At 41.2% G+C, this 12,508-nt stretch overlaps 1 protein-coding gene across 1 annotated transcript in view; it reads left to right on the top strand.

The window, feature by feature from the left end:
- The window catches only part of STK32B (serine/threonine kinase 32B), a 221,574-nt gene extending 214,211 nt beyond the window's left edge, over positions 1–7,363 (top strand). The window contains exon 12 of the mRNA XM_075849055.1: positions 6,359–7,363. Coding sequence (XP_075705170.1) covers positions 6,359–6,503 — 145 coding nt within the window. The 3' untranslated portion in view covers positions 6,504–7,363. The remainder of the gene's footprint in view (positions 1–6,358) is intronic.
- The last annotated feature ends 5,145 nt before the right edge of the window (positions 7,364–12,508 follow it).

The raw sequence follows: 12,508 nt of genomic DNA, 5'->3' as shown, positions 1-12,508 counted from the left end.
TTAGTCAGGAGGTCCTTGAGATTTTTGCTCCTCCTAGCTGTCATCATGGGTTTTAGCGATAGACTCTTTGCTAGGGCTGGTTCTGACCTTAAAATGGGCCAATATTGTGCCAAAATAGTCCTCATCTTATCCCATTGATTGTTATATGTCGTGATGAAACGAGTTTGGTTATCGACAGTGGGATGACTTTTGTTTTGTAGGAGCTCGAGACGCGGAGTTTTTCTAGCCCTATTGTAGCCAGATTTAATGAGGCGTGTACTGTATCCTCTATCTGAAAATCTGGATTTCAGGTCATCTGACTGTCGCTCAAAGAGTCTATCAGTGGAGCAGATCCGCTTCATCCTGAGGAACTGCCCAACCGGGATGGCTCTGACAGTGGACCGAGTATGAAAAGAGGTGGCATACAGCAAGGAATTTACTGATGTGGACTTCCGAAAGACATCTGTCTGAAGGAATCCATCACAATCAGTAAAAATCTGTATGTCCAAAAAATCTATTTGTTGTTTATGTGATTTATAGGTCAACTTAATATTGACTGAATTCAATTGCCGCATGAATTCCACCAGTTCATACTCGGAACCCTGCCATATGAAAAGAATGTCAGGTTTTCATTAAGAATATGTCTGTACTTTGCTCCATTCATCCTTTTCCTCAACCCTGACCAGTCTCCCTGTCCCAGCCGCTGAAAAAAAACCAACACAACATGATGCTGCCACCACCATGCTTCACTGTAGGGATGGTATTGGGCAGGTGATGAGCAGTGCCTGGTTTCCTCCAGACATGACGCTTAGCATTGAGGCAAGAAAATTCAATCCTGGTTTCATCAGACTACAGAATCTTGTTTCTCACAGTCTGTAGGTCCTTTAGGTGATTTATTGCAAACTCCAGATGGCTTTCATGTGTCTTTTACTGAGGAGAGGCTTCTTTCTGGCCACTCTGCCCTAAAGCCCAGATAAGTGGAGTGCTGCAGTGAAGGGTACACATTTTTTTGTACCCTTCTCCAGATCTGTGCCTCCACACAAACCAGTCTCTGAGCTCTACAGGCAGTTCCTTCCTTTCCTTCGCTTGGTTTTTGCTCTGATATGCATGGTTAGCTGTGAGAACTTATATAGAAGGGGGGGGGGGTCTTGCCAAATGATGTCCAATCAAATGAATTTACCACAGGTGAACTCCAATCAAGGTGTAGAAACATTTCAAAGATGATCTAGAGAAATGCAGGCCCCAGAGCTAAATTTCAAGTGTCATAGCAAAGGGTCTGAATACTTATGTCCTTTCGAAATTTGAGTTTTTAATTTTTAATACATTTGCAAAAATGTCTAAAATTCTGTTTTCACTTTGTCATGGGTGTTAAGTGCAGATTGATGGGGAAAACCTGAATTATTTTTTTTGCCTCAACATAAAATGTGAAAAAAGTGAAAGGGTCTGAAGACTTTCTGAATGCATTGTACAGGGTGGGCCATTTATATGGATACACCTAAATAAAATGGCAATGGTTGGTGATATTAACTTCCTGTTTGTAGCACATTAGTATATGCGAGGGGGGAAACTTTTCAAGCTGGGTGTTGACCATGGTGGCCATTTTGAAGTCAGCCATTTTGTATCCAACTTTAGTTATTTCAATGGGAAGAGGGTCATGTGACACATCAAACTTATCGAGAATTTCACAAGAAAAACAATGGTGTGCTTGGTTTTAACGTTACTTTATTCTTTCATGAGTTATTTACAAGTTTCTGACCACTTATAAAATGTGTTCAAAGTGCTGCCCATTGTGTTGGTTTTTCAATGCAACCCTCTTCTCCCACTCTTCACACACTGATAGCAACACCGCAGAAGAAATGCTAGCACAGGCTTCCAGTATCCGTAGTTTCAGTTGCTGCACATCTCGTATCTTCACAGCATAGACAATCAATGGAAACCTCAAGGCCACAGGATATCTGAAATTGCTACATGATGATGTGTTTCCCTCTTTATGCACTTAAGCTGGCACGGTCCCTGAGTTTTTCCAGCAAGATGGTGCACCACCACATTATGGGTGTCAGGTCCGAGCATTCCTAGATGAACAGTTTCCTGGAAAGTGGATTGGTCGTCATGGGCCAGTTGAATGGCCCCCTAGGTCTCCCGATCTGACCCCCTTAGACTTTTATCTTTGGGGTCATCTCAAGGAAATTGTCTATGCTGTGAAGATACGAGATGTGCAGTAACTGAAACTACGGATACTGGAAGCCTGTGCTAGCATTTCTTCTGCGGTGTTGCCATCAGTGTGTGAAGAGTGGAAGAAGAGGGTTGCATTGACAATCCAACACAATGGGCAGCACTTTGAACACATTTTATAAGTGGTCAGAAACTTGTAAATAACTCATGAAAGAATAAAGTAACGTTAAAACCAAGCACACCATTGTTTTTCTTGTGAAATTCTCGATAAGTTTGATGTGTCGCATGACCCTCTTCCCATTGAAAAAACTAAAGTTGGATACAAAATGGCCAACTTCAAAATGGCCGCCATGGTCAACACTCAGCTTGAAAAGTTTCCCCCCTCCCATATACTAATGTGCCACAAACAGGAAGTTAATATCACCAACCATTCCCATTTTATTTAGGTGTATCCATATAAATGGCCCACCCTGTATATACACACACACATATATATATATATATATATATATATATATATATATATATATACACATACAACACAGATAGATAGATAGATAGATAGATAGATAGATAGATAGATAGATAGATAGATAGATAGATAGATAGATAGATAGATAGATAGATAGATAGATAGATAGATAGATAGATAGATAGATAGATAGATAGATAGATAGATAGATAGATAAATAGATATACACACACACATACTTAAAGACCCATATATACCCACACAGACACATATATACCCGGTACAGATAATGTAGTAGATATTACCTGCAGTTCTATGTAACACCACAGATAACACAGTTATACAGACACATATATAGACACTCAGAAACACATGTACACGCATATATCGGGACATATACACATACAAAACACAGATACATATATGCACAGACAAATATATAGAAACACAGAGTCACATATAGAGGCACAAACAGCAGACAGATTTTCCATTAGGCACTTATCTCCTCCCTTGCTGCACAATCTCACAGGCTTCTTGCAGGGTGAGCTGTGGGCAGAGCTTCCTTTCCTCTTCCTGCCTCTGCTCCTGTCGCCTTCATGTGTGCAACCAGGAGCAGAGGATATAGATCTCATTAAACGGCAGGCCCAGTGGTACCCCCTACACGCAGGGAGGGTGCAGCGCCCTATGCACTCGCACAGGTCGCACACCCCTAAGGCCCGCCCTGACTACAATTTCTGCAGAAATAAAACATTTTTGCTCTTTTAGCCTGCCTTGTTTATGCATCATGACAACTCTCTCAGTTAAGATACTGCAGCAGCTTACCAAGGGTATTATCGATTACCTTGCCATTTAATCACAAAGCAAGTCACTGTAATTCCATAGTAGTCAATATTTGTTAGTCAAAATCAAATTAGAAGGAACATTTTGAGTTGACATCAATAGTAATTGACAGTCTACTTTTTTTTCTTTTTCAATTTGCTATACTGTGCATACATTCATTCTGTGAGTTGGATACTAGATTTCTGAACATCTTATTTTGGATTAGTTTACTTAAAGGGGTATTCCTGTCTTAGACATTAATAGCATAACCACAGGATATGCCATAAATGCTTCAGATGCAGGTCTAACTCACCTATCAGGAGAAGCCATCAGTTTTATTTTTTCCACATTGAAATCAATGAAGAGGTGCCCATGTTTGCGTGCAGTACTCTCCAATAAAATATATGAGAGTTATCAGTGGCGTAACTAGACTCCTTTGGGCCCCAGGGCAAATTTTCGAATCTGGACCACCACTTCCAACCACTTGTTGCTCGGATGAGCAAGCCCCAGTCTTTTTGCAAGGCTCTATAAAGAAATATGTTTGCTCTCCCCCAAAAGGAAATGTATATAATCTCAAAGACAATATAGCTAGAGAACTATTTTCTATGTATATTAATATACCTCTAGATAATGCAGTCATAAAGTTACCAAATAATGGCGCTATCCCCTATACAAGGAATAAATATCACCATACTGTTACTGAACAAAACCCAGTACACCAAGGCCGATATTACTAATGATACCACTATACAGGAGATAAATAATATCGGCACACCATGACCACATATTATCACCATATAGTGACTGAATAATACCATCATACTGTTACCAAATAATACCGCCACACTATGACCACATATTACCAGTGACTAAATATTACCATCAAACTGTTACTGAATAAAAACCACTATACAAAGACCTATATTACCTGCATACAGTGATCATATAGTGGTAGATAACAGTTCTACCCAGACGCTCAGATCATAAACATGACTACAATACAGTTACATTCAGTGACTCACAGGTGACGTCTGCTGTGATTGGAGTCGTTAAATTTCCCCTTTCTTTATCCGGCCCAGACCTCCATGATGACTTCTTCCAGCCACGACTCACCTCTGCAGAATTTGCAGCACAAACATCTTTGGCTCCTCACTTTTCCAGCATCCTCACCAACTTTTCTCCACCCTCTATAAAAATTTGCCATCCATAGTGTCCTAGATGGTAATAATACCCCCTCTTGGTGCCCCTCATTGTAATAGTACCCCCCTTTGCGCTTCACACAGTAATAGTGCTGCACTTGGTGCCTCACACATTTAAAGAGCCCCCACAGAATAATAGGGCCTTCTTTGTGCGGCCTAAACAGTAATGCCCCCTATGTGCTGCCACATTGTAGTAATGTCCCACTTGGTGCCCACATACAGTAGTAATGTCCCCTTTGTTTTCCCACATAGTACTAGTCTTCTTTTTGTGCCCTAATATAGTAGTATTCCTTTTGTGCCCCCATAAAGTCTTTAGGTACCCCTTTGTTCCCCCATATAGTAAGCAGGGCCCCCTTTGTGCTTGACATAGTAATTGCAGTCAGTGGCGTAACTACAGCTCTAGCAGCCATAGCAGATGCTACAGGGCCCGTGGCATGAGGGGGCCCGCACTGTATGCCCCCCCATGCCCTGTGGCGCTGCTAGCAGCCGCTATGACTGCTACTGCAGTAGCGACACAACATTACATTTTCCTTAGGACGCAGATACTATTGAACGCTATTGAAGTGCTCTGCCATTTACTAGGCTGCAGGCCGGCGTGACGATGTCACTGGATCACGCCGGCCTACGTAAGGATCCCGTCTGCATTGAGGATGCTGTGGAGCAGCTCCGTTCATCGCGGGAACAGAGCCTAGGTGAGCATAAATGTTGTTTTATTTTTGGGTGGGCGCTATCTACAGGGTGTGCTGTATGCCACTGTCAACAAGGGGAAGGTGGGGGCACTATCTACAGGGGGGCTGAATGGCGCTATCTACAAGGGGGGGTGGTCGACACTATATACAAGGGGGAGCGCTATCTACAGGTGGAAGGGTGGCACTATCTACAAGGGGGTGTGATAATATCTACAGGGCGGCTGTATACTACTGTCTGCAGGGGGCTGTATGGCACAATCTACGGGGGGGGGCTGTATGGCACAATCTACAGGGGGACACTATCTAGAAGGAAGGGGCTGTGTGTGGCACCCAGGGGAGGTGAGGGGGCAGTCAAAAGTTTGCTATGGGGCCCAGTCTTTTCTAGTTATGTCCCAAGTTGTAGTTAGCTATCCTTTGTATCACCCCATATAGTAGTTAGGTGCCCCTTTGTGCCCACCATATAGTAATAAGGCCCCCACATTAATAGTTCCCCTTTGCATTAATGAAACAAAAATACATCATCTAACCCCATTCCCACGACAAACAGATTGGTCCTCTGTGCAGGAAGCATGATGCAGTGATTTATGATTTTAGAGCTTTGTACATTAAGGGATGTTTCTGTTTTCAGCAAATAAAGCATACTCATTGTCTAATATGTGTTGCTCAACAATTCCTTAGGATCTTCAAGATCACTGCTTGCTGTCATTGAATGAAAACGTTCATTGTTTACTTCCAGAGGTCTGATCACACAGATGCATGCCTCAGTTTCTGTACAGTGATTAGAGCTCTCTCTTGTAATGATCCATACACCTTGCCGGTGAAGATGTTCATTCTGTGGGAGTAAACAATAAAAGTTCCCATTTAATAACAGCAAGCAGAGATTGTGAAAACCTTGAGGAATTGATACACAAAGTATATTAGAAAGCTGCATAACTTTTCTTTATACAATAAGCTTTAACATGCCATAGGGAAGAATGCTTTGAATTTTTTTGAAATATTTTCTTAAACTTTTATTATTATTTTTATAGGCTCAAAAATCAACCAGAACAAAGTGGACAAGCTACAAGCGCAGAGAGCAAAGCACAAAGTCAGCCACACATAAAAGCTCCAGATGGACACACCACAAATAACAACAGTTTAGTACATGGCTGTACAAGAGGATGCAGCAGCTAGTGGACAGGATACAATGTGGCGGACATTAACGGATCCTGTTTTGCATGCCTTCACTTGGAAACATGGACATTGGCTTCTCAAAAGCGTGAATTTGTCGAAGTACAGCATATTAGTAGGACGTTACACATGGCACCAATATTACTTTTATAAAATATTCATTACAAAGATCAACCAGTGAGAAAGAACAAACGTTCAAATGTCCTGGAATGAAACTTGAATATGAAACTTTCTTTTCTTTTTTTTTTCGCACTAATTATCCGGACCAACACTGAAAATGAAGAATGACGACTTACAATGTTTACTATGTGTGTCTATCAGATAGGATTTTCTGAAGAAGTCTGCTTTGATTAGTCTGTTTCATGTAGATTTATATGTCAAATTGATTCCTCTATGAAATGTAATGTTGACAACTCCGTCTAAGCTGGACGTCGACCCGTCAGTTAATACAGATTACTCTAGACTAATATGGCAGAGAGATATAATTTTCATCGGGGTCTGGCTATAGCCCAGAGTGTTACAAGCAATATCTATAGTAACTAATAACCCGATTTATTCTACTTCAAAACACTTGAATGATTCAGACAGTTAAATTGTGAGCAGTATGAGCTAACACTATAGAATAACTCAGCACTCTAGAGTGTCTATTCAGCATTCTAAATTTCAGCATTCTACCAGAAAATTATAGAGTGCTTGATCTAACTCTATTGTTGCAAAAATCTGTTAAAGAGGACCCGTCACCTGCCCAAAAAACTGCAGCTGACATGTCAGTTAGGTTGCAGGTGCCTCACAGATTCTGCCGCTTTTTATTTTTTTCTTCTAGCTCCCACCGTTCCTGACATATCGGGGCCAATACTTTTGGTGTCCAGTATGCAAATGAGGCCTTTGACTGTCAAGTGGGCGGTTACCCCTATCAAGTGACAGGTGTCACCCACCCACTTGACAGTCAAAGGCCTTATTTATATACTGGACACCAAAACTATTGGCCCCGATATCTCAGGAACGGTGGAGGCTAGAAGAAAAAAATAAAAAGCCACAGTATCTGTGAGATGCCTGCAATCTAAATGACAAGCTGCAGTTTTTTGGCAGGTGACAGGTTCTCTTTAAATATCACAGTAACGCAAACATGGACACATAGATAAAAGCTAAAGAGAGCCTGTCAGCTCCTATTTGCCTCCTAAGCTAGTCCCAGCGTTTGGTCTGTTTTGTAAAACAATGTGTCCACATACCCTTTGATTTCTTTGTATTACCTTGTTTATCCAGATAAACATCTTCACTGCCATATGCAAATGACTCTGCGAGTTCCTCTCGGGCGGTCCGTTTCCCCGCAAGTGCTCCTGTTCTTGCCATTTTAGCCTGCTCAACTCCGCCCCCTTGCTCAGAATTGACACTGGCACGCTATGACCACCTTATTCTCATTGTGATTGAAGTCTTCGCATGTGCCGCTCACATTCTATCCTGTGAATGCGCAGTATGCTACCTGATCTAACATCGTAAAAGTGCTACTATGCTTACCCCATTACGTCACCAATATACCCAGAAGAATCAAGACTAGAACTCACTGCCGGAGACTACGTGAAGCAAAAGCCACTATTGGTCCTTAGGTAGTAGCGTGCACACGGTCTTCCCTATAGAAAGTATTGGAACTATACATAGCTATTCATACTGCACATGCGCCGGATTGAATGCAAGTGGCACAAGTGCGAGACTTCAGTGAGGATGGAAGTGACGTGGTCATAGTGTGCCAACATCAATCCTGAGCAAGGGGGCGCAGTTGAGCAGGCTAAAATGGGGTGAATGGTAGCACTTGCAGGAAAAAGGACCGCCCCGAGTGCACTTTTGCAACAACCGAGAGTCCGTGAGTCATTCGCATAAGGCGATAAAGTCGTTTATCTGGACATACAAGGTAATACAAAGCAATTAAAAGGTATGTGGGCAGATAGTTTTACAAGACCTAATAAATGCTGGGACCAGTTACTTTTAGGAAAATAGGAGCTGACAGGTTCCCTTTAAGCATCAGACTGTAAAAGAGGATGGTTCTAGTTATATTTATGAGACTAACAGATCACTTCCAAATTATTCCATTGATGGTGACTGTTTCAAATCTTGTTCTAAATTTAAAGGGGTTGTCCAGGATTTCCCTTCTTTTTCTCCAGACACAACGCCATTACTTTCAATGGACTGTGTCTGGTATTGCCAAATTGACTTGAATGAGAGTGATCTGCAATACTAGACATGGCCATAGACAGATGTGGCGCTGTTTTCTAACCCCTTTGAACACTACTATTGCAGCAATTTACTGTACATACCCGATATTTGAAATTACCTGATCTATTTTCAAAGAGTAAAACCATTCTGATCATTGCAGATATTTTGAAGAGTATATCCCTTCTCAATAGTATTGGAATACTGGTTACATTAGGGGAATATGAACCGATTCTTTAGCCTCTTTTGTTCTCAGCTCAGTGCCAGTTCAGCCTTGAGCTAAAGACCTGAGGTGGCAGTACCTGCACCTTTTATGCAACCATTGATCAAGTAGTTGTTCATGTATCTAGATTCACTAAACATTCACCAAACTAGGAACATACAAACTAAATTTGGATCGGAAACTCAAGACTGGAATATTGAGGCCACTGCTGGAATACGAAGGCCCCGGCTACACAACAACTTTGCATATGCAATGGTACACAACGGTAGTGGCCATTGGAATACATTGAGGTGTAGAAGGCTGTGTGGTGCAATACAACAGCTGCAAATAGTTGAAAATGACTACAGCTTTTCCCAAGAGACGTAAATATCAGAACCTATAGCGGATAAGTTATGGCTATTGAATTTCAAAGAGTGGCATGGCTCAAATGACCCAATACTTCACTGTAAGGTCTCATTCACATAGTGCAGAATTGGTCAGTATTTGCCAAAACCAGGACTAGATCCTAAACACAGGGGAACTATAATGGTAAGATTTATACTTCTCTTCTTCGGCCATTATCCACTTCTGATTTTGGCTTCAAAATGCTGATGTAAAATAATGGTAAAAAATTCAGCAATGTGTAAATAAGGCTTAAAAGGATTGTACGGATATTTTTTATTGATGGCCTATCCTTAGGATAGGTCATCAATATCAGATAAATGGGGGTCTGACTCCCGCACCTCCGCCGATCAGCTGAGTGAAGGGGCCGCGACGTTCATCGCCATGGCCTCTTCAGTGTTTAGCAGGCAAAGTGCTATACATATCGGTAGCAGCTGTACCTAGGAGTGCAGCTCAGTCTCATTCACTTGAATGGGACTGGAACTACAATCCCAGTCACAGATTCTCCGGATGTGTATAGGCACTTTGCCCGCTAAACACTGAATAAGCTTCGGCGACAAACGACGCTGCCCCTTAAGTCAGCTGGTCGGCAGGGGTGCCGGGAGTGGGACCCCCACCAATCTGATATTGATGACCTATGTTAAGGATAGGCCATATATAAAAAATGTCTGGACAACCCCTTTAAGGCCCTGTTCACACAGAGGTGTTTTTTTGGCGCTGATTTTGATGCGGAAAACGCCCCCCATTGACTTCAATTGGAGGCAGAGGTGTTTTTTTTACCGAACGGCTTCTGGCCACTCGCAGGGAAAAAAAGCAGCTCATCTTTTCTTGCCGCTCAGTTCCGAGCGTTTTTCGCTGCGTTTTTTTGCCCGTGGTCCTAGCAGCTTCAATGGCCGCGGTCAAAAACCCCAGCAAAAACACCACAAAAGAGCGCAGGCAGGTAAAAATATGCCTCAAAATTTCTGAAGGAGTTCTGAGGCAAATTTTTTTGCCTGCCAAAAATTCGGTGTGAACAGGGCCTACACTTGAGTTAAGCTTGTCATATGGTCTGGGTCTAAGAATTGTCTTTGGGTGGTTTAAGACCGTATAATCAGTATTGGTATGGTTGGTGTGGTGTGATAAATGGATGCCAGTCTTAATATATTTGGTGCATTTTCTGCCATCGTAAATTAGTTTAAGAGGTGCACACCCCTAATATATTTGGCACAGCTTTGGTTGTCTGTATGACAGAAATGCAATTCTACGCCTGCTAAGAGAGTTTCTGGTGTAAATTATTATAAATCCATCATTCTGGTGGAGGCCTTGCCCCCTTTGACTAAGCCCTTTCAGAAAGGGGCAAGAATGGTAAAATGTCTCAAATTTGTGCGCAATTTTAGTGCCAAATTTCGGACTTTTTTACGCCCTAAAACTGACAAACCTTTTGATATATTCCCCACAATGTGATAACTGCGTAATACAGGTCAGGTCCTCCAGACAACCCCTTTAAGAAAACTATGAACGGCGGGTACTTCCCGTTTGGGTTTTGTAATGGCAGCTATTTCTTGTTGTCACTTTTTGAAAAGGGCATGTCTAAGAAATGGGTGAACAGAATTTTTCTTTTTCCTTAGGGGTAATGTTTTATTTCTAAACTGTCGAGATAAGTGACTATACTCATAATATTCTCAGCAGTTTCATGACTGTACAATATATTGCCGTCCTTCGTCTTATTACAGTGAACACATTCTAATGACAGGGTCTTAACTAAGTGATTAAAAAGGTATTGATTAAGGTTAAATGGGTCTGTTAATGCGTTCTCAATAACAGTAATAGTTACTATTACTTACATTAAGAGCTTCTAGCGTCTGATCATCTCTACCGCCACTCCATGATATATTGTTATAAACCGATTTCCTTTGTGCCCTTCGTTTTGCAGCCGTGTCATAAATAAATGCTGGACAGTGCAAATGCCACAATGTGTAATATACACAATACATGTTATTGTTCTGTATCTTGTGATGTAGAACTCATGTTGGGGGCCACGCATCTCTTAGTATGGCTCCTTTTATGTATAATCTTATATGTGTGTATTTAATGTATATGTTTAACTCACGAAAACCTTCGATCCGACACTTTGTGTCTTTGAGCTCTGTTGTTACTCTACTAAAACAGGTTAGGAACTAAAACTGTGACTATGAACATTGTTATATAGTTTTTCCTACAGTGTCCTCACCCTTTAAGAAATTTATGTTCACTACACAAAATGGCACATTGGGCCTCATATATCAAACACACGTTATAAAAAACAATGGTCACATTGCCCATGGCTAACCGATAAGAGCTTCGTTTTTATTATTTTAAGCGGCCCTGAATAATTGGAGCGTTGACTCTTAAATGATACATGAGGCCCGCTATGTTTACACCTGTTACGTGTTTACAATATTTTGATAAATGACATTACCCTGAAAATGTTACCCTTTATTTGGACACCTTATAATTCCATGGTCCCAACTTTTTGAATGACTTTCGATTTCTTAATATAAAACATTGATTTCTTTATGAGCTTTTCTATATTTATTGTATCATTTTGTATATTTATTTTGTACAAAATCTTTTTTTTTTTTTTACATATGAAGCAATTTTTTTATTATTTTGTCCTATATTATTTGTATTATGATTTAATAGGAGCCTTTTTATCCTTCCATCACTGATTGTCCATATTGGAATTATATAATATACTAATAAAATTAAGCATGCCTTTTATTTATAGAAGAAAACACAATGGATGGATATGGTCCACACAACTATCTATGTAATGGAAAAAAGCACAACGTCTAAAGGAAACACGATCTCAGAGTTTTGGTCAAATAAAATCTTTATTCCTCACCAGCCATGACTCATGTCTTATCATTAGCTTTGAATATACAGACTTGGTGAGTGGCATTTGGCCAGGGGGAGTACCTAGATATCATAGGCCTCCATAGCAAAATTAGATAGGCCCCCCACAACCTTATGACAGGACTCTGAAACAGCAGCATAAGTAGCAATAATTAAAGGTATAGATAATAGCACCATACCGGGCCACCATCAGGGCAGTACCGCTGGTACTCCCATCAGGGGCCCGGCCAAAAAAAGAAAGTACAGGGGCCCGCTGTTCACCCCTGGCCAAAATTATTTGGAGAAAGGAACGGGCCTCATTATATTGCAGGGCCCGTTCCTTTCT

Source organism: Rhinoderma darwinii, chromosome 1 (genome assembly GCF_050947455.1).
Source record: "Rhinoderma darwinii isolate aRhiDar2 chromosome 1, aRhiDar2.hap1, whole genome shotgun sequence".
NCBI classification, from domain to species: Eukaryota; Metazoa; Chordata; class Amphibia; order Anura; family Rhinodermatidae; genus Rhinoderma; species Rhinoderma darwinii.
The sequence above is the reverse complement of the archived record's forward strand: the minus strand, read 5'-3'. Positions and strand labels throughout refer to the sequence as shown.